At 44.7% G+C, this 22,839-nt stretch overlaps 1 protein-coding gene and 1 long non-coding RNA gene across 2 annotated transcripts in view; one reads left to right on the top strand and one right to left on the bottom strand.

Annotated features, from left to right (window-relative positions):
- Positions 1–456: 456 nt before the first annotated feature.
- LOC143899426 (uncharacterized) lies at positions 457–1,264 on the bottom strand. The gene is made up of 3 exons (XR_013257487.1): positions 1,107–1,264; positions 724–907; positions 457–524 (listed from the first exon to the last, which is right to left on the bottom strand). It is a non-coding gene; the product is annotated as an uncharacterized LOC143899426 (long non-coding RNA).
- A 662-nt stretch (positions 1,265–1,926) lies between these two features.
- LOC143899394 (intraflagellar transport protein 80 homolog) overlaps positions 1,927–22,839 on the top strand; it is a 279,705-nt gene continuing 258,792 nt past the window's right edge. Inside the window, exons 1-2 of the mRNA XM_077409653.1 lie at positions 1,927–1,977; positions 2,610–2,699. Of these exons, the coding sequence (XP_077265779.1) occupies positions 1,927–1,977; positions 2,610–2,699 (141 nt within the window). The remainder of the gene's footprint in view (positions 1,978–2,609; positions 2,700–22,839) is intronic.

Below are 22,839 nucleotides of genomic sequence, written 5' to 3' on the forward strand. Positions count from 1 at the left end.
TGGAGGTATAATACTACCACTTTGTTTTTTTCGAGGTAACAACATAACAGGGTAACAACAAAATACATATACACTATTATGCGTGTACTTGGCGCTCTTTTTTACCTTTCTTTTAAAAAGGTAATTTTGTACGGATCAACAGCTACGTCTAAAAATAAAATAATGTATCAATATGATATTATGGCTACGATCAACGTGACACTACAAATGTTTCGAAGCATTCCTCTTCTCTTTTCTTTCAATGAAGAAAGAAGGAGAAGAAGAACGCTCCAGAGCATTTGTATCACGTTTACCGTAGCCTATATATCAAGATATATATATATATCAACAACCTGTTCACCGTTCTCTGGATAGAATTGTAACACTGCTCTTGCGCTTCTTGACAGACATGCATACAACGTTGATAAGAAACGATATAAACGTTTTGTAGGATTGTGCAAAGTTTTGCTTGCATAGCACAACCACAAGCGCAGAAATACTGACAGCCCCATCAAACGTACCAGCTTTAAATGGCAATCCTTGACCTATATCTAAAAATAAAATAATGTATTAATATGATATTATGGCTACGGTCAACGTGACACTACAAATGCTTCGAAGCATTCCTCTTCTCTTTTCTTTCAATGAAGAAAGAAGGAGAAGAAGAACGCTCCAGAGCATTTGTATCACGTTGACCGTAGCCTATATATCAAGATATATATAAAATATCAACAACCTGTTGACCGTTCTCTGGATAGAATTGTAACACTGCTCTTGCGCTTCTTGACAGACATGCATACAACGTTGATAAGAAACGATATAAACGTTTTGTAGGATTGTGCAAAATTTTGCTTGCATAGCACAACCACAAGCGCAGAAATACTGACAGCCCCATCAAACGTACCAGCTTTAAATGGCAATCCTTGACCTATACCTAAAAATAAAATAATGTATTAATATGATATTATGGCTACGGTCAACGTGACACTACAAATGCTTCGAAGCATTCCTCTTCTTTTTTCTTTCAATGAAGAAAGAAGGAGAAGAAGAACGCTCCAGAGCATTTGTATCACGTTGACCGTAGCCTATATATCAAGATATATATAAAATATCAACAACCTGTTCACCGTTCTCTGGATAGAATTGTAAAACTGCTCTTGCGCTTCTTGACAGACATGCATACAACGTTGATAAGAAACGATATAAACGTTTTGTAGGATTGTGCAAAGTTTTGCTTGCATAGCACAACCACAAGCGCAGAAATACTGACAGCCCCATCAAACGTCCCAGCTTTAAATGGCAATCCTTGACCTATATGTAAAAATAAAATAATGTATTAATATGATATTATGGCTACGGTCAACGTGACACTGCAAATGCTTCGAAGCATTCCTCTTCTCTTTTCTTTCAATGAAGAAAGAAGGAGAAGAAGAACGCTCCAGAGCATTTGTATCACGTTGACCGTAGCCTATATATCAAGATATATATATATATATTTTTCAGCAACGTGCACAACTTCATTTGAGGTTATAATTGGGTACGACATTCATCGCACGATACTTTTATAATTGCAAATCGGAAACGTACCTCGAGTTCAGCTCTTCTGCGATCAACGAAGTCGAGATCGAACGTGTCAGTCGTCACTTTCTGCCAAGCGTAGAGAACCTTCTTTTCCGGCAGTGATAGTAACACGATGGGTGCGTTCAGCCGATACTCCGCTAGCCTAGCAATCGTGAGCAGTCGCTCGTTTCTTCTCCTTTTAATCCATTGGGTCAAAGGAGAGGAAACGAGCGAAAACGAGCGACTGCTCACGATTGCTAGGCTAGCGGAGTATCGGCTGAACGCACCCAATGTAGGGATATGAAATCTTTAAATAAGCACGAAGCAATTCAATTCAGTATATCGCCGGCACGATTACGGTGTTACTGCTGTTTCGCGTACGCGCGTATGCGCGCGTTGTCGCACCTTACTTCGCGACACGTAATAAAGAGTCACACGGTCGGTCTCGCTCCGCGCGTACTACCGTGTTTCTCGATCGATCGAGATAGGTTAACTGATCAGATGATGAACTGACTGACAGGATAGCGCTCTAAACGAACGCACTGTCTGCACTGCACTGCACTGCGATACTAACGCCGCTAGCCGCCAGTGTCGAAAAAGTGAAAGTGACGTTCTCTGTTTGTTACATGTATGTTATAAAGAAGAGCGGTCGACGTAGACGACGTATCTTAAAAATAAATTTTCGCATTTGGACTTTGCGTCGCAATATCTCCGCTCGTAGGGCACGTAGCGGAATATTATGAGAGAAACCCCCCCCCCCTAATTGGACTCTAAGCTATCGATCAAGCCTAATTAGAACTTGATCCGTTCACTCGTTATCGAGATCTCAACATCTCGGGTACTCGCAACCCGTCGCGTCGCGTAAAAGAGTCACGGTCGGTCTCGCTCCGCGTGTACTTGGCGCGAGACACTACCGTGTCTCTTGATATTCCTACGAAAGAAAAAAATCGTGGAGTTTACAGGACGTAACAATAATTTAATTAAATGTTTTACTGTAAATCTCTTTCTCTCTCTCGATTTTATTTTTTTGTGAAAAAACATTTGTAATAAATAGTATAATTTAATTTCAGTGGCATGCACATGATAATCTCACTCTGGTTGCTTGTTGGAATCCAACAAATGGACTTATAGTTTCTGGTGGCGAAGACTGTAAGTATAAGGTATGTAGCTCATTATTTTTATATTATTGGGGTATTATACGACGCTCTTCACGGAATGAGGGAGGTTCTAGGTTCGAATCCTGGCTGAGGTAATATTTTTCGCCAAAAATTCTTTACAGTTTACAAAAAAATTAAATCGTGTCGATTTAATTACGGGGAGGGAAGGGTATTAATGTTCCAACGATAGCTGTGTTTTAAGTCCGACAAATAATCGGAGCGCAGTTTATCAAGTTGGAATAGATGTATATGTATATTATATACAAAACAAAAGTCGTTTTTGTTCGACCCAACTGGCCAAAGAATTAATATATTTAAAATTCACAACGTTTCAACCGCAATTTCGGCCCTTCTCAAGTGATTCATTAAGCTATGCATCCTCAAAAACCGCGTACAAAATATCGATTACGTCGCTGACATCGTGCCCTAACCACATCATGCACACGTAAAGCTAAAAGAGTGAAATAAACTCACAATAGTCAAAAGGATAAAAACGCTCAGAAGTCATAAAATAAAAAGTAAGAATGAAATTGAATTGTTAAGTTATAAATAATGTACAAAGTAAAATGAAAGGCTTACATATTCTGTGCGTCAAAACGGAAAATGAGAACGGTAGCGCAGAACGAAGAAACGTCGCAAGCCATAACTGCGAACATCAGTACAGCGTTGCAGACGAAGTCATACAACAAAAATGACCGATACATAACAAATAAATAGATGTATTCACAGGTGGAAACGAGCAGAACAAAAGTGTAAGTTAGGTGACGCCAATCACACGGTTGTAATTCGCGGGCAGACTTTCTGTGTCCTTTTGAAGATTGATTGCGCAATCGCATTTTTTAATAAAAAACATCTCAGAGATTTCTCGTTTCTTAAAGTGTCGCTCCTTATATAAAATTTTTGGTTGTTGCTAATTGAAATTGTGGTTATGCGTGAGACGGTGCTTATACTAACCACAGAATGATTATCACTATTCTTCCTAATATCACAGAAATGTTCCTTAACACGTGTCTCTAGGTGCCTTTTTGTTTGACCATTGCAATATATGCAGCGTTGCAATTAGCACAATCAATATCAAGAATAAAGCTCTCGAAAACAATAATAGATAAAGTCATAAAGGCAAATGAGTGCCGTTTCGCTCGATGGACGGGCGACAATAACAACAAAATTATAAAATTGTTATATATAATATAACGCAAACGTTTCGGTCCTTGGTTTGGACCCTCCTCAGTACATACAGATGGTCATCAGGGTGAATGCAGTGGTCAAAAGGTATAAAGCAGTGGTCACAATAATATAATGTAGTCAGCTTCCGCTCTCCGAGATTTTTTGAGAGTATGCATCTTAAATCCTCAATCCGACTGTTACCTTAATTCAGTCAGAAGAAATTAAATTCACACTTATTTCGGGATTGTGGTCGTTAAGTGTTTGAAAGATTGGATTAATATCAACGTCTCTATTATTAAATTTAAATGCAAGATTACGTTTCTTAAACAATGTATATTAGCTGACTTAATTCCACCGCATTTACAATGTTACACGCGCCGCAGACCGACTATTACTCATTTTAAGCTAGTTAAACTAATAGAATCTCACATCAGGAGACATCAGAATACTTTATTGCGTATTGAGCTGAGAGATGCTCACCGACAGATTTCCGCTCTGCACAAAAAACTTGCTGCGACTACTCGAAATATCATGAGACATCTCCCACTTTGTTTCTGGTATAAATTTTACTACAGTCAGGTAAGATCTCTTGATAACTTTTTCTCTAAAGAACATCATAGGCTAAGAAAGAAGTTTTTCCTCTTGCTTGACAGGAAAAAAGGAGGATATGGCACTCTTACAACCTATTAATTATTTCGCTTCACAATCACACCTTTCCATGCCTAATCGCGCTGGCTTGCGTCGGCGGGCGAGTGGTAGTTGTGAAAAAAGCGTCGTGTCCTTCTCGCGCGTTGTAAAAAATGCTCCGGAAGTGGATTCCTTTGAGATTTCTCTCAATCCGGCTGACTTTTTGGAGGCTCCTGCTCACTCCCCTCTCTGCTTACAGGAGAAATGGCTGATTAATCTCTCGTCAGCCTCACTCCCTCCTAAAGTACAAGGGCTCTTACAATTAGGTCCGAATTTTAGTATGCCACCGAAAGATTGCCGCGAAAATTTGGTTTGCGTATTTATTAAGTACTTAGAGGCTAGCATTCGACTTTTACCTCTGAATTTCCGTCAGGGTGTTCGCAACCACTGCATACAGACTATAGAGAGGGTAGCAGTAGGAAATCTTCCTTCTCAACAACATGATCACGCATTAAAACAAGCGTTAATCGAGACCACACGTTTTCTCAAGGATAATGATAGCTTAGCGATTACTAGGGCCGACAAAGGTAATGTTACAGTTGTTTTAGATGGCAGCGATTACTCGAATAAGATGAATGCGATGTTGAGTGACGAGAATACTTATACTGTTTTGAGTAAGGATCCTACACGGAAAATTACGAAGGATTTAAATAACCTCCATCAATCTTGGTTTAAAAAAAGAATACATTAATGATCAACAGTATAGGCTTCTTAATTGCACGGACGGGGTAATTCCTAGAGCTTACGGCCTGCCAAAGATACACAAGGCCGACTGTCCACTCAGGATGATCGTGTCGACTGTTAACAGCCCTTTGCATGCCTTGGCCAGATTCCTGCAGGACGTGATACAGGCTAGCGTTCCCAAGGCTAACAGCCACATTAATAATAGCTTCGATTTGGTTAAGAAACTGTCAGGTATGCGCATTGACGACCATTTTGATCTGATATCGCTTGATGCGGTATCCTTGTTTACGAATATCCTTTTGGATTTGGCAATCACGAGCATTAGACATAGATGGCAATTTATCTCGCAAAACACTGATCTGCCTTTGGAGGAATTTTTATCAGCTATTCAATTCGTTTTTGATTCCACCTATTTCATTTTTGATGGTGTTATTTATAAGCAGACCTTTGGCTCCCCTATGGGTTCCCCATTGTCTCCTGTGATTGCGGATTTAGTGCTGGTGGATTTGGAGGTCAGGGCGCTCGAGCGCCTGCCTATCGTCGTGCCGATTTATTTCAGATATATAGATGATATTTTGATGTCTATGCCGAGGTCCTTAGTCAACACTGTCCTCGAAGTGTTTAATTCTTTCCACCGTAGACTGCAATTTACTGTTGAAATAGGACTTAATAGGATCAATTTTTTAGATACCACTGTTATAATCAATAACGGTATTATTAAGTTCGACTGGTATCATAAACCCACGTTTTTGGGACGATACTTAAATTTTTTCTCACACCACCCTCATTGTCAGAAAATCGGCACGATCGTTGGTATGGTAGATAGAGCGTTCTTGCTGTCCCATCCGAGGTATCAGCAAAAAAACATAAGAATGCTGATGGATATTTTGCTGGCTAATGGATACCCGTTTGAACTCGTGTTTAAGATTGTCAAAAAAAGAATTATCAAATTGATTAATGAGCAGCAGCGGGGCAGCGTGATGGACGCTCACGCTACTGACAGCATGATTAAAGATCGTTTCTTTGTTGTTCCTTACATCAATAAAATCACTAATAGCTTTTGTAATACAATTAAAAAATTTAATTTGCGCACTGCAATAGTTGGCTTGAACAAATTGAGCTGGATTTTGAAAGACCTTTGAAAGACAAGCTACATAATAACTTCTTGAGCGGAGTTGTTTATAAAATTTGTTGTCAGGATTGTGACGCTTCGTACGTCGGCCAGACTAAGAGACAATTGGGAACCCGTATTAAGGAGCATCGTAATCAGCTTAGCAGAAATCTGAGGGATCTATCAGTTGTGTCACAACACTGTTTGGAGGGGCAAGAGTTTGATTGGGACAATGTCTTAATTATGGATCGTGAGAGATCTTACTTAAGGAGAAGCATTTCGGAGATGTTTTATATTAAGCGCCAAAACAACGGCATTAACTTACAGGAGGACACGGCGGGACTTAGTAATATTTATACGCCGGTTATCGAGGGACTTCCACACTGTTGATTTCTTTTCTCACAACAGTTCTATTTAATGTTATGCCGATGCCTCATGATATTTCGTCACTGTAACTCTTGCGCTCGTCTAAAGAAGGACGTTTTCGTTGTAATAATGCGCGTTGAGATGATATCTTAACTCTGATCAATTCGACTGTCAGGTAACTTTTACGATTTAATTTTTAACGTTTGACCATTTATATTTATTTAATTTTCTTCTGACTGAATTAAGGTAACAGTCGGATTAAGGATTTGAGATGCATACTCTCAAAAAATCTCGGAGAGCGGAAGCTGACTACATTATATTATTGTGACCACTGCTTTATACTTTTTGACCACTGCATTCACCTTGATGACCATCTGTATGTACTGAGGAGGGTCCAAACCAAGGACCGAAACGTTTGCGTTATATTATATATAATAATTTTATAATTTTGTTGTTATTGTCGCCCGTCCATCGAGCAAAACGGCTCTCATTTGCCTTTATGACTTTATCTATTAGCACAATCAATCTCATATATCAATTTTGTTTGCTTAAGATTCGGTAGCGTATTTTTCCCCCTTCTAATAATACAATCCAACTTTTTCGGTATGGTGAGGAGAACCTTAAATTCTGCATCACGCATTGTACGGCCAACACCGTCACTGAGACCCTTAATATACGGTATAGTGATAAATTTTCGAGGATCCCGGGCTACATTGTTACTGCTAGAACTATTGTTGTTGTTATGACGTGTCTGTAATTCGTTAAGCCTGATGTTAATGTAGTTGTTAATTAATTTTGTTGGATAACAATTATTAGAAAGAATCTTTTTTATTTTGATTAGATTAGACTTATGAAAACGTACGTCAGATAAAAGAATAGCTCGGTCAACAAGATTACGTATAATATTAATTTTGTATTTAAGAGGGTGATTCGAAAAATAGTTTATGTATCGCCCCGAAAAGGCGGGTTTTCGATACCAAGTCGTAAGCAACACAGTCCCCTCTCGAATCACTGTTGTGTCAAGAAAACTTAGAAAACTATTCTTTTCTATTTCAATTGTAAATTTTAATCTGGTGTGATAACTATTGAAAACTCTAAGTAACTCGTCAATACCAGATCTTGGAACAATCGCGAAAATGTCATCAACGTATCTTTTGAAAAAGGAAATATGAAAACTGAGCAATTGCAAACAATGCGTCTCAAGATCCTCCATGACCATATCCGCCAAAATCGGAGAAAGAGGGGAACCCATCGGACTTCCAAAGATTTGCTCATATATTTGACCATCAAAAGAAAAACTAGTGGAACTAAAAATCAAGTCCACAGCTGACAAGAATTGAGGACGGCTGAGTTTCGTCTTTTTAGAGATGTGATTCTACCTCCGTTAAATCGCTCTCAAAACAAGGTCTTTAGGGATGTTAGTGAAAAGAGACGCGACGTCCAAAGAGATCAAAACATCATCCTCCCCAATCCCTACGTCACTAATCAATTCAACAAAAGACCAACCGTCTTTAATATATGACTTCGGTTTAGGGACAGATTTTTCTAAGATGTTGTGTAAAAAATAAGCCATGTTATATAGTGGACTCCCTAAAGTAGAAACAATAATTCGTAATGGTGAGCCATCCTTGTGAATCTTCGGAAGTCCGTAACAACGTGGGAGGTTCCCATTAGTACAATTCAAATGCCTAAATAATTGTTCATTGATAATGCCCTGCTAAACCAAACTTTGCCAAATTATTAATTTTAGATGTTATCCGTCTAGTGGGATCATTCTTAAGTTTTTTGTAAGAATAGAAAAGAATAGTTCTCTAAGTTTTCTTGACACAACAGTGATTCAAGAGGGGACTGTGTTGCTTACGACTTGATATCAAAAACCCGCCTTTTCGGGGCGATACATAAACTATTTTTCAAATCACCCTCTTAAATACAAAATTAATATTATTCGTAATCTTGTTGACCGAGCTATTCTTTTATCTGACGTACGTTTTCATAAGTCTAATCTAATCGAAATAAAAAAGATTCTTTCTAATAATTGTTATCCAACAAAATTAATTAACAAGTACATTAGCATCACGTTTAACGAGTTACAGACACGTCATAACAACAACAATAGTTCTAGCAGTAACAATGTAGCCCGGGATCGTCGAAAATGTATCACTATACCGTATATTAAGGGTCTCAGTGACGGTGTTGGCCGTACAATGCGTGATGCAGAATTTAAGGTTCTCCTCACCATTCCGAAAAAGTTGGATTGTATTATTAGAAGGGGGAAGGATACGCTACCGAATCTTAAACAAACGGAGTTGATATATGAGATTGATTGTGCTAATTGCAACGCTGCATATATTGGTCAAACAAAAAGGCACCTAGAGACACGTTGTGTTAAGGAACATTTCTGTGATATTAGGAAGAATAGTGATAATCATTCTGTGGTTAGTATAAGCACCGTCTCACGCATAACCACAATTTCAATTGGCAACAACCAAAAATTTTATATAAGGAGCGATACTTTAAGAAACGAGAAATCTCTGAGATGTTTTTTATTAAAAAATGCGATTGCGCAATCAATCTTCAAAAAGACACAGAAAGTCTGCCCGCGAATTACAACCGTGCGATTGGCGTCACCTAACTTACACTTTTGTTCTGCTCGTTTCCACCTGTGAATACATCTATTTATTTGTTATGTATCGGTCATTTAGTATGACTTCGTCTGTCACGCTGTACTGATGTGTTCGCAGTTATGGCTTGCGACGTTTCTTCGTTCTGCGCTACCATTCTCATTTTCCGTTTTGACGCACAGAATATGTAAGCCTTTCATTTTACTTTGTACATTATTTATAACTTAACAATTCAATTTTATTCTTACTTTTTATTTTATGACTTCTGAGCGTTTTTATCCTTTTGACTATTGTGAGTTTATTTCATTTTTTTTAACTTTACGTGTGCACGATGTGGTTAGGGCACGATGTCAGCGACGTAATCGATATTTTGCACGCGGTTTTTGAGGATGCATAGCTTGATAAATCACTTGAGAAAGACCGAAATTGCGGTTGAAATGTTGTGAAATTTAAATATATTAATTATTTGGCCAGTTGGGTCGAACAAAAACGACTTTTGTTTTGTATTTATTTACTGGCGAAGGAAGCTTCTTATTTTATGTATGTAAGTGTTTATTGTGTCTCCCCGCAGGGGTTACAAGGCGTTTTTTACTGAGGAACGTACCCAAACCTCTTACATAGTTTTATCCCCTCCTGATCATTTACGACTTCACAACACTTTTACTCCCCTCCCCGTATTCCCTTTCTCCCCTTTTCCTCTTCTTCTGCTTCCTCTGCGACTCGTCTTTCCGCCTTCCTTCTTCCCGTCCTGCTCCTCCCTATTTGGTCCATTTTCTGTACCTCCCCTCCTTCTTTTCGTCGGATTTCATGAGCAGCTTCTCCTTCATCCCTTTTGAAATTTCTTCCTTTTCCGACCTTCCTACTTTCCTACGCACGTCTCTCTTTTCTTCTACTCTCTCCTCTCTCTCTACTCTCTCTCTATCTCTCTTTTCCACCGATTTATCTTCGTGGATCTTTACCTCAACTCTATTACCCATCTTCTTCTTCGTCTCCAACACCCGCCACTTCTCCTCAGTAGCTAGAGAATATACATTCCTGCCCCAGGGATCTCGTGTTGCGGTTAGCGGGGTCGGGGGGGGGGGGCTTCGCTGCCGGGGGGGGACCGCCGTAAGCGGGGGGCGGGGAGGTCGAGGGACGGGGTAAAGGGTCACCGGTGGGGGGGCTATGCGGGGGGAAGCGAAAACTGGGCGAGAGGGGGAGCGCGACGCGGGGGGAACACTTTACGTAAAGTTAGGTGTGGCAGGGCTGCCAACGGTGGTGATTTTCCGATGTACCTCGTTAGCGATTGGCTACTTACTTTTTCCCTACATCTTTTTTCCCCATTTTTACGGTGAAAATCGCGAGTCGTCCTCCCGCGAGGGGGAGCGTCGATCGCGCGTTTCTTCGTCCCAACGGGACGGACGCGGTTTTCCGATGTACAACGTTGGCGATTGGCTACGCGGACGCGGTTTTCCGATGTACGACGTTGGCGATTGGCTGCGTATTTTTTTTTCACTTTTATCGCTGACGTATAAAAGTGGTGGTTTTTCCGATGTACGACGTTAGCGATTGGCTGCTTATTTTTTTGTTTTTTTTTCCCGATGTATCGAGAGAGAGACCGAGAGAGACGATACCGCTCTCTTCGTTCACCCCCCCCCCCCGAACCGTACGTTTTGCTAATAATATTTTTTTTATCGCGCGTCCGAACTCGCGTTCAAGGTCGCTGTCGACGTCGCGTTCTCCTTTTGTTTTTTTTTTCTAGAGCGACGCTGCGAGCGGTCGTCGTGTCCTCCCGCGAGGAGGAGCGTCGATCGCGCGCTTCTTTGTCCCGACGGGGGCCGGACGCGGTTTTCCGACGTATCGAGAGAGACCGAGAGAGACGATACCGCTCTCTTCGTTCACCCCGAACCGTACGTTTCGCGAATAATATTTTTTTATCGCGCGTCCGAATTTGCGTTCAAGGTCGCTGTCGACGTTGCATCCTCCTTTTTGTTTTTTCTTTTCTCGAGCGACGCTGCGAGCGGTCGTCGTGTCCTCCCGCGAGGGGGGGCGTCGATCGCGCTTCTTCGTCCCAACGGGCCGGACGCGGTTTTCCGATGTATCGAGAGAGACCGAGAGAGACGATACCGCTCTCTCTTCGTTCACCCGAACCGTACGTTTCGCGAATAATATTTTTTATCGCGCGTCCGAATTCGCGTTCAAGGTCGCTGTCGACGTCACATCCTCCTTTTGTTTTTCTCGAACGACGCGGCGGGCAATTGTCGTTTTTTCCGGGGAAAGAGTTTATCCCTGGGTATGGAAAACCAACGTTAAGATAACGAACGCGTATATAAAAAGAGTTTTGCTCCCGACGGCGCGGCATACGGTGACGCGGATTGACAAATGCATCGTGAGAGAGCGGTGCGAACCGATCGGAACGGGGAATAAAGTTGTTTTTTAATGCGGTACGAGCGACGAGTACGTAGAACTTTGCAAAAACCGGTGTTTAATTATAAAATTAGAAAAACCAATCGAAACGTCGTTATCGTCAAACGCATGTGCGTTGGTGGTGGTGAAGGAGAACGCGCGATGGAATCTGGCGACTCATCATTTGCGGAGAGAGATCGGAGCGCGAACTGCGCGCGAGCGCGCGTGGATAGAGACGACGATGGTAAATTCCGCTAGGGCGCACGATTATACGCGTAAATTGCCGCTCAAATATCATCATTATTATCAGACGGTGTTCGGAGGAGAGAAGCTACGTAGGATTTACACCTGTGGGTCTCGTCGTCTTTTCGATCGAGTGAAATTCTGTGTTCCCGAGGGTGAAAGGCCCTTCTGGATAACATGCAGAAAGAGTGCGACGAATTGCTCGCCGCGGACGTCCGCGACCGGACGGATATCGCCTGGAACACTAAGGGCACGATTTTTCTCCACTCCGGGGAAACTGTCGAGTCGGCCCCGGGGAAAAACCGGGCCTCCCCTTTCTGGGGCTCGATCGCAAAACGGAAAGGGGTTTCGAGGAAATCTGCGTGGCCCCTTTTAAAACGCGCCGTGGGTCCGGGGTTTGGAAAACGGTGGGGGGGCGGGAAAGCACAAGCCGTCACGAAGGATTTTTCGGGGGTCGAAATCAACCCCGGGTTTTTCCAATCCGTGCTCACAGGCTTTGAAAACAAATCGACGTAATTTCCTCCGCCTTTCTCGAATGCAAGGGGGAAAAACCGTGCTCGAAAAAGTGCGGAAAATTTGAACAAACCACTTTTTTTAAGGTAAAATGCCTTTCAAGGGGAATTCGTACTCCCGAAACGGGGATTGGAAGGACACGTTTTTCCCCCAGGGGGGGGGCGGGCCCCTTGTTTCCCCGAGGCACCGGGGATGCCCCTCGTCCCTTTCCGACGGTGCTAAATCTCGAGGGAAATTTTTCCCCATAATCAAAACACAGGGGAAATTTCAACCAAAAAACCCGTATCGTCAATGTTTCCCCCACTGGGAAGAATTGGAAAAAAGAAAAGTAGGGGGGGGGCCCGGGGCGACCGCGTCGCCCCTCTGGGTTTAAAACCGCGAAAGGGGGGATAGACACGTAAACCCTAATCGGGCCGCCCCGTTGCGGGCCCCTCGTCAACGGGGGTCATTTCGCCGGGAAAAAATCTATCGAATTGAAATTTTCAATTGACCTGCGCCGCTGCCAAACTTTCGATCGGAAGGGGAAAAAAAAAACTGGAACGGGGGAAACGGAGAAGATGTTTTTTAAATTTTGGCTTTTACTTCGCAGTTTCCTACATATTTCAAAAACCGGCAAAAAAATTGGGGCCGCCCACGCCCCGCGGGTTTTCCGAATGAACGACTGCGCCATTTTTTCCTTCCAAACGGGACAAAAAGGGGGGCTTCTTTGAAATCACGACGGAAGGAGCGACCCCCTTCGGGGTGACCGGGGATCGGATTTCCTTCTTAACCATGGGGAAGAGGGGAAATTTTGCCAAGGGGGGAGATCGTTTTAATCCCGCACGTCCTTCATCCTGGTTAAAAACCGTCGCACCTACACGATCCAAAATCCACTCCAATATCGTCGCGGAGGTTGTGTTTCGGGGTTGGTAACATCTTCGCGTTCCCGCGCGTCGCCAAGAAAATTTTCTCCCCCAAATACCCCTATGTAAATTTTTACGGAAAAGGAAACCGAATTTCTCGGGGACCTTGTCACGTGTGCCAAAAAATTTTTAACCCCGAAACAAACCATGCGAGATCACTGTCATCAACCGGATTTTTAAAAAACCCGGCCTTTTTCGTTCAATCTAATTACAAAAACTGTCCCTGTTTCCCCTTTGTTTTCCACAATCTGCCCGGGTTCGACCCCATTTCATATGGGAAAAAAATCGCAACTTTTTTCGAAGGGGGGGGGTTCGACTCCTCCGTTACAAGGAAACCCATATCTTCTAAAAGGCCCTTTTAAAAAACCCCGCAGGGGGAGGGGCCCCGGCCCCGGTACTTTAAGCTCCTTTTGGGTGGTCGTAAAAATTTTTAAAAGCCGCAGTACAAACCCCTTCCCCCCCCTTTTTTAGCAAGGAAAAGCGAGAAAACGCCCCGGGGAGACGGGGATTTAGCACGGAGGATCTCCGATCGCTCACCCCCAAAAGGGATTTTTTCCTTCGGTACCCAAGGGGCCCGGGCCAATTGGGGGGGACCGATCTTCCCCCGGCGCGGGGGTTTTTTTTGGGTCCCTGACCGCCGGCCGGGGGGGAAAGGGCGGAGGGGGGGGGATTTGGGGGGGGGGGGGGGGGAAAACAGGGGTTTTGGGGGCGATTTTCTTTTTGGGGTACGGGCTCGACCCGCGTATTATTAACTTTCCGGGGGGACACGGGGGAAAATGCTAATCACCGGCGTGCGTTTGACCCGCCCCCCACTGACATATGCTGTTGTGGAACCCGGGGAAAACGGGGCGGCCTCAGTCTTTTTTTCTCAGGGGACCCCCACAACAACAGGGACAAAAGCCCTAATTGCCCCACCGATAGGGTTTTCCCTTTTACACTGGAATCTGTAGGGGGTGGGCTATTTGGGGGAATCGTCCGACGCGAATTTCCATTTTCTCGAAAAACCCCGAAATTTTTTGACTGAGGGGCCGTCCACCCAACGGCATGTGGTTACATTTGGAGGGGGTCTCAGTATCCGGGGGCCGCACGACGCCCCCGCGGACCTCCCCTTTTTCCCAACGCCATAAAACCCCCCAACCCGGAGGAAAAACTTCGCCCCTCTACAAAAATCCGCTACGTACGCACAAAACCCCAAATTTTCGAAAAGTTTTGAAAAGGGGTTTTGGCGACTGACGCATTTGTCGCGTTTTTTGATTCACCCTCCCTTGGTTTTGCGCTACTCGGCTGAACCAAATTCAGGATTTGGGGGCGGGGCCCATTTTGAAAGAAATATGTCCCAAAATGTGAAAAATCCGTCTTCGGAAAAAGATGGAGAAGTGGGGCGCCCCCTGGGCGGCCCTCTTACGCAATGGGGGGCGGGGGCCGGGGGGGCATGTCCCCCAGCCGAACTTTCACACGGAGCGTCTTCTCGGAGAACTCGTCGCGATCAAAACTGCAGGGTCGGGGTAAAATTAACAACCTCTCCCCGGGGAATTGTTTCTCGAATTCCAAAAGCCCTCTACGAGTTTCCTACACTACTGGCGCCGCTCTTTCGAAGGGGGGTCAATTCTTTACACGATCCCCCCAGTCTGATCTATTTGCGAGTAAACCCCGGGGTCCTTATGAGACCGACTTAAAGTTCGCCGACGTTTCGCGGAAAAATAACCGCACGGAGGGGCCCGGTAAAGGGGGAAAAGGGTCCGGGGGTTTGATAAAAGGACGGAACAAGGGGGGGCGATCATGAAGGGTTCGTTGCCTCAAGCAAAAGATGTCCCTTTTAAAAAGGGGTACTGGGGATGCGACGCCCCCAAAATAAAGGGCGTCAAAAAAACCCCGTAGTTGCAAAAAAGGGATCCCCCCCTTGGGGGTTTTACGGGTCCCCTGCAAACGGCCGATTTTAAAACTCACCCAGCCCGTGTATACGCTCGTCCTGAAAAGACGTTTTTCCCTTGTGGGGAGAAACTTTCCTCTCAGCCCCAACAAACCCCCAAGCGAGGGGGTGAGGTTAAACCCAAAAGGATTTTTCCCCCCGGGGGACAGGGGGAAAACCCCCGTTAAAAAAAAAAATAAAACAATACATCCCTTTTTAAAAAAATTGTATTATTGAAAAAATCAATACAAAAAAAAAATACAAAAAAATTTTTAAAAATTTTTTTCGACGTTTTTTTGCCCCCAAAATCGAGCAATGGGAAACCCCCAAGTCATGAATTTTACAATTGATCTCAACCGGCATGGTCAAAAAAAAAAAATCCCCCCGTTATATTTTTATTTTTTTTTGGGGAATTTTTTTTTATATCTGATTTATGTTTGGTTTTAAAGTCAGATTTACTGCCTGGGGTAATGTCAAAATCACGTTTTTTTCCCCATTCTGTAACTTATGAAAAAATTTTAAAAAGATATTTAAAAATTTTTTTTTTATCTTTTATTTTTTTAAAACATATTTTTTTTTTTTTTTCGAAAAACCCATTTTTTTTTTTTTTTTTCTATAACATGTTTGTATTTTTTTTCGTATAACAAAATTTGTTTTTTTTCTCTACGTAAAAAAAAAACAACGAACGATTCTTCCCCCTTTTTCAGGGGGCCCCCTATTCCAAATTTTTCCCTTTTAAAATTACAGCTCCCGATTGCGAAATTTTTTGGGGGGGGCCCAAAAAAGCGATAAAACATTTAAAAACCGCCGAATGCAAGGGGGGCCCGGTCGGGGTCCCCCTTTTTAAAATTTGAACAAACAAAAAAAGGGGAAAAAACATTCCAAGGGACGGGGGGGAAAAGGGGCAAAACGCGGACCCTTTTTTCCCCCCCGCGAATGCCCCCGAGAGCCGGGGGGGCGCGATGAGCGATAATGCAGGGGGGGTTTTACGGGGGAAAAACGCGACTTTTTCTAATAATGTTTTTTTTTTTTTTTTTTTTTTTTTTTTCCTTACGTTTGTATAAATAAAAAAAACCTTAAAAATTTCCCCCCCCCCGGGGGGGGGTTTTTCCCCCCCTTTTAAAAAAAAAAAAAACCCCCCCCTTTTTTTTCCCCCTTTTTAAAAAAAGGGCGGCCCAAAACCCTCCCCGGGGGGGGCGGGGGGGGGGAAAAATTTTTTTCCCCTTTCCCCCCCCCCTTTTTTTCCCCCCCTTGGGGTTCCCCCCAAAAAAAAAAAATTTTTTTTTTTTTTTTTAAAACCCCCCCCCGGGGGTTTTTTAAAAAAGGGTTTTTTTTCCCCAATTTTTTTTCCCCCCCAAAAAACCCAACCCCCGGCCCCCCGGGGGGGGAAAAAGGGGGGGTTTTTAAAACCCCCCCCAAAAATTTTTTGGAAAAAAAACCCCCCCCAAAAAAAACCCCCCCCCTCCCCCGGGGGGAAGGGGGAAACCCTTTTGGGGGGGCCCCGGGGGGGGGAAAAGGGCCTTTACCCCCCCTTTTTCCCCCCCCCCCCCCTCCCTTTTTGGGTTTCCCCCCCCCCCGGGCCCCCCCGGCCCCCTTTTAACCCAAAAAAAACCCCCCCCCCCCGGCCCCCCCCAAAAACCCCCCTTTTTTTCCGGGGAAAAACCCCGGTTTTAAAAAAAAAAGGGGGTTTTTTTTTTTTCCCCCGGGGAAAAAAATTTAGGGGAAAAAAAAAAAAAATTTTTTTGGGGGGGCGGAAAAATTTCCCCCCCCCGGGGGGGGTTTTTTTTTTTTTAAAAATTTTTTTCCCCCCCGGAACCCCTAAAAAAAAATTAAGGCCCTTTTAAATTTTTCCCCCTCCGAAAAAACCCCCCGGGGGAAAAAAATTTTTTTTTTTTAAAAAAAAGGGGGGGGGTTGGGGCCCCACAAAAAGGGGTTTTTTATTTTTTTTAAAAAAAAAGGGGGGGGGGTTTTTCCCCCCAAAAAAAAAAAAAAAAAAATTTTTTAAAAATGAAATTTTTTGTTTCCTTTTTAAAAAAAAAAAAAAAAAACCCCCAAAACCCTTTTTTTGGGGGTTTCCCCCCCTTTTTTTATTTTTTAAAATTTTATTAAAAAATTTTGGGGGTTTTTTTTAAAAAGGGGAAAAAAATTTTTTTTTTAAAAAAAATTTTTTCCCCCCTTTTAAAAGGGTTTTTTTTTCCCCCCGGGGCCTTAAAAGGGGGTTTTTTGGGGGGCCCGGGGGGGGGAAAAAAATTTTTTTTTTTAAAAAAATTTTTGGTTTCCTTTTTTTGGGGGGAAACCCAAAAAAAAAGGAAAAAAAGGAAAAAAATTTTTTTTTTTTTTTAAAAAGGGTTTTTTGCCCCCTTTTTTTTTTTCCCTTTTGGGGGTTTTTTTGCCCCCGGGGGGGGCCCCCCTTTTTTTTTTTTTTTTTTCTCGGTTTTTTTTAATTTTTTTTTTTTAAAAAAATTTTTTTTTTTTTTTTTTTTTTTTTTTTTGGGGGAAAATTTTTTTAAAATAAAGGGTTTTTTTTTATTTAAAAAAATTTTTTGGGAAAAACCCCCCCTTTTTTTTTTTTTCCCCCCTTTTTTTATTTTACCCCCCTTTTTAAAGGGTTTTCTCCTTTCTTTTCTTTTTTTGGGTTTTTTTTCTTTTTTTTTTTTTTTTTTTTTTCCCTTTCCCCCCTCTTTTTTTTTTCCCTTTTTTTTTTTTCCCTTTTTTTACCAAAATTTTTCCCCCCCCCCCTTTTTGTTTTTTTGGGGGGGGGGGGGCCCCCCCGTTTTTTTTTTCCCAAAAAAACCCCCCCTTTTTAAAAAAAAATTTTTTTAAAAAAAAAATTTTTTTAAAAACCCAAAACCCCCCCGGGTTTTTTTTCCCCTTTTTCCCCCTTTTTCCCCAAAAAAGGGGGGCCCCTTTTTTTTTTTTGGGGGTTTTTTTTCCCCTTTTTAAAAAAATTAAAAAATTTCCCCCCCCTTTTAAAACCCTTTTTTGGGGGGGTTTTCCCTTTTCCCCCCTTTGGGGGGGTTTTTTTCCCCCCCCCCCCCCTTTTTTTCCCGGGGGGGGGAACAAAAAAAAAATTTTAAAATTTTTTTTAAAAAAAGGGGGGGGGAAAAAGGGGGGGGGGTTTTTTTTTTTTTTTTAAAAAAAGGGGCCCGGGGGGGGAAAAAAACCCCCCCCCCCCCCGGGGGGGGGGGGGGGTTTTGGGGGAAAAAAAAACCCTTTTTTTCCCCCAAAAGGCCTTTTAAAAAAGGGGGGAAGAAAACCTTTTCCCCTTTTTTTTTTTTTTAAAATTTTTTTAAAAAATTTTAAAAATTTTTTTCCCCCCCCCCCTTTTTTTTTCCCCCCCCCCCCTTTTTTTCCCCCCCTTTCCTTCCCCCCCCCGGGGGTTTTTTTTAATTTAAAAAGGGGGTTTTTCCCTTTTAAATTTTTGGGGGTTTAAGGGAAAAAAGTTTAAAAGGGGAAAAAAATTTTTTTTTAAAAAGGGGGGGGGGGGGGGGGGGGGGGAAAAAAGGGGGGGGCCCCGGGGGGAAAAGTTTAAAAAAAAAAACCCCTTTTGTTTTTTGGGGGGGTTTTTTTCCCCAAATTTTGGGGGTTTTTTTAGGGGGGTAATTTTTTTAAAAGGGGGGTTTTAAAAGGGGGGGGCCCCTTTTTCCCCCCCCCCCCCTTTTTTTGGGGGGGGGGGTTTTTTTTTTGGGGGCCTTGGGGAAAAAACCCCCCGGGTTTTCCCCCTTTTGGGGGGGGGGTTTTTTTTTTTGGTTTTTTTTCTTTTTTTTTTTTCCCAATTGGGGGAAAAATTTTTCCCTTTTAAAGGGGTTTTTAAAAATTTTTGGGGGGGGGAAAAAGGGGGGGGGGTTTTTTTGGGGGGGGGGGGGGGGCCCCCAAAAAAAAAGGGGGGGTTTTGGGGGGTTTAAACCCAAGTTAAAACCCCCCTTTTTTCCCCCCCCCTTTGGGCCCGGGAAAAAAAAAAATTTTCCCCCCGCCCCGGGCCCCCCCTTTGGAAAGGGAAAAACCCCCGGGGGGGGCGGGGTTTTTTTTGGGAAACCTCGGGGTTTGGTTTTTTTAAACCAAAAACCCCCCTTTTTTTTTAATTTCCCCCCTTTGGGGGCCCCCGGGGGTTTTTTTGGGGCCCCCCCGTTTTTTTTCCCCCCCCCTCCCTCCGGCCCCCCCCAAAAAACCCCCCCCCGGGAAAACCCCCTTTTTTTTGGGGCCCCCCCAAATTTCCCCTTTTTAAAAAATTTTTCCCTTTTTCAATTTTTTGGGGGGGGGGTTGGGGAAAAAAACCCCCCCCCCCAAAACCCCCCCCGGTTTTCCCCCGCAAAGGGGGCCTTGGGGGTTTTTTTACCGGGGGGTTTTCCCCGGGGGGGGTTTTTTTCCCCCCCCTTTTGGGGGGGTTTTTTTTCCCCCCCCCCGGGGGCTCGGGGGGGGTTTTTTCCCCCGGGGGGCCCCCCCTTTTCAAAAGGGGGCCCCCCAAAAAAGTTTTTTTTTGGGGCCATTGGGGGGCCCCCCCCAGGGTTTTTTTTCCCCCCCTTTTTTTTTGGGGGGGGAAAAAGGGGGGGTTTTCCCCCCTTCCCCCAAAATTTTTCCCCCCCCCCCCCCGGGGGCCCCCCCCCCGCCCAAAAACCCCCTTACCCTTAACCCCCCCGGGGGCCCCCAAATTTTTTTAAACCCCAAAAACCCGGGGAAAAAAAAATTTCCCAAAAATTTTTCCCCCAAAGGGCCCCCTTTTTGGTCGGTTCCCCCCCCCCCCCCCAAAAAAATTTGGGGGTTTTTTCCCCCCCGGGGGGGGGGAAGGGAAAAATTTTGGTTTAAAGGTTCCCCCCGGGCCGGGGGCCAATTCCCCCTTAAAAACCCCCCCCCCGGGTTTTTAACCCCCTTGGGTCAAATTTTTTTTTAAAATTTTTTAAAAAAAGGTTTTTCCCCCTTTTTTTGGGTTTTTGGTTTAAAAAAAAGGGGGGCCCCCCCCCCGGGGGGCCCCCCCCCTTTTTTTTTTAAAAACCCCCCCCCCGGGTTTGGGGGGTTTTTTTTGGGTTTTTTCCCAAAAGGGGCCCCCTTTTCCCCCCTTTTTAAAAATTTAAAAGGGGCCCCCCCTTTTAACTTTTAAAACCAATTTGGGGGCCCCCCCCCTTTTTCCCTTTTTTTTGGGGGGGGGAAAAAAATTTTTTTTTCCCCCCCAAAAACCAAAATTTTTGGGGAAAAAAAATTTTTTTTCCCCCCAAAAGGGGGTTTTAAAAAAAAAATTCCCCCCGGCCTTTTTTTAAAAATTTTTTCCCCCGGCCCCCCCCGGGGGGGAAAAAAGGCCCCCCCCCAAAAACCCCCCCCCTTTTTTCCCCCCCCTTTTTGGGCCCCCCCCCTTTTTCCCCGGGGGGCCCTCCCCCCGGGGGGGGGAAAAATTTTCCCCTTTAAAAAAGGGGGCCCGGAAAAAAACCCCCCTTTTTTTTTTTTCCCCTTTTTTAAAAATTTTTTTTTTTCCCCCCCTTTCCCGGGCCCCTTTTTTTTTTTTGGGTTTAAAACCCCCTTTTTTCCCCCGGGGTTTTTTTTTCCCCCAAGCCTTTTCCCGGGGAAAGGGGGTTCCCTTTTTCCCCCCCCCCCCCGGGGGGTTTTTTTCCCCCCTTTTCCCCTTTTTTCCCCCCCCCCCGGGGGGGCCCCTTTTTTTTTCCTTTTTTTTGGGGGAAGTTTTCCCCGGGGGCCCAAGGGGGGAAGGGCCCTTTTTTCCCCCCCGGGGGGGGGCCCCCCCCCGGGCCCCGGGGGGGCCCCCCCCCCCTCCCAAAAAACCCCCCCCCCCCTTTTCCCCCTTTTTTCCCCCCCCCCAAAAAAACCCCCCCCCTTTTTTTTGTTTCCCAAAAAAAATTTTTTTTTAAAAAAAAAACCCTTCCCCGGGGCCGGCCCCGAAAAAAAATTTTTTTTGGCGCTTGGGGGGTTTTTTTTTCCCCACCAAACCCCCTTTTTTGGGAAAACCCCCCTTAACAAATTTTTTTTTTTTCCCCTGGTTTTTTTTCCCCCCCCCTTTTTTTTTTTTTTTCCCCCCCCGGGGGGGAAAAAATTTTTTCCCTCGCAAATTTAAACCCCCCAAAAAAAAAATCCCCCCCGAAAATTTTTGGGGCCCCCGGGCCCCCCCCCCCCCTCCCCCCGGGGCCCCAAAAAACCCCCCCAACCTCCCCCCCCCGGCCCCAATTTGGGCCCCCCCCCCCCCGGGGGCCCCCCCGGGCCCCCCAAGGGGGCCCCCCCGGGGCCTTTGGCCCCCTCAAACCCCCCCCCCGCCCGGGGGGGGGCCCCCCCAAACCCCGGGGGGCCCCCCCCCCCCCTTTTTTTTGGGGGGGGGGGAAAAGGGGCCCCTTTTTTTTAAAAAAAAAGGGTTCACCCCGGGGTTTTTTTTTTCCCCCGGGAAAAAGAAAAAGGGTTTTTTTAAGGGGGGCCCCCCCCAAAAAGGGGCTTTTTTTGGGGGCCCCCCTTTTTGGGGGGCCCCCCCAAATTTTTCCCCCCCTTTTAAACCCCCTTTTTTCCCCCCCCCCAAAAAAAGGTTTCCATTCCCTTTTTTTTTTTTTCTTTTTTTTCCCCCCCCCCTTTTTCAAAAATTTTTTTCCCCCCCTTTTTTTTTTCCCCCCCCCCCCCGCCCCCAAAAAAAACCCCCCCTTTTTTTTTTTTAAAAAAAAAAAAAACCCCCCCCTTTTTTTTTTTTTTTGGGGGTTTTTTTCCCCAAAAAAAAATTTTTGGGGCCCCCAAAAAAAATTTTACCGGGCCCCCCCGGGGGGGGCCCCTTTTAAAAAAAAAACCCTTTTTAAAAAGGGGGGTTTTTTTTTTTTTCCCCCCAAAAAAAAAAACCCTTTTTCCCCCCGGGAAAAAACCCGCCCCCCCCCGTTTAAAAAACCCCGGGGGGCCCCCCAAAAAAAAAAAATTTGGGGGAAAAAAAATTTTTTTTGGGGGGGGGGGAAAAAAAAATTTTGGGTTTTTTTCTGGGGCCCCCCCCCCCTTTTCCCCCAAAGGGCCCCCCCCCCCTTGGGGGAAAAAGGGGCCCCCCGGGGGGGGGGGGGGGGAAAAAAAAAAAAACCCCAAAAAAAAAAAAGAAGGGGGAAACCCCAAAAAAATTTTGGGAAAAAACCCTTTGGGCCCCAAAACCCTTTTTTTGGGCCCCCCCCCCCCCCCCCCCTTCCCCCCCCCCAGGCCCCCCCCGGGGAACCCCCCCCCGGTTTCCCCCCCAAAAAAGGGGGGGAAAAAACCCCCCCTTTAAAAACCCCCCCCCCCCCAAATTTTTTTCCGGGTTTCCCTTTTTAAAAGGGGAAAAGGGGGCCCCCCCCCCCCCAAAAAAAAGGGGCCCCCCCCCCCGGGGGAAAATGGGAAAAGGGGGGGGGGGGGGCCGGGGGTTGGGTTTTGGGGAAAATTTAAAATTTTTGGGGAAATTTTTCCTTTCCCCCCCCCCCTTTTAACCAAAACCCCCCCCCCCCCCCCCAAAAAAAAAAATTTTTCCCTTTGGGGAAAAAAAAGGGGGGAAAGGGGGGGGGGCCCCCCCCCCAAAAAAAAAAATTTTAAAACCCCAAAAAAACCCCCCGGAACCCCGGGGGGGGGA

The sequence above is a fragment of the Temnothorax americanus genome, unplaced genomic scaffold, assembly GCF_048541705.1.
Source record: "Temnothorax americanus isolate GAGA-0224 unplaced genomic scaffold, ASM4854170v1 Scaffold27, whole genome shotgun sequence".
Taxonomy (NCBI): Eukaryota; Metazoa; Arthropoda; class Insecta; order Hymenoptera; family Formicidae; genus Temnothorax; species Temnothorax americanus.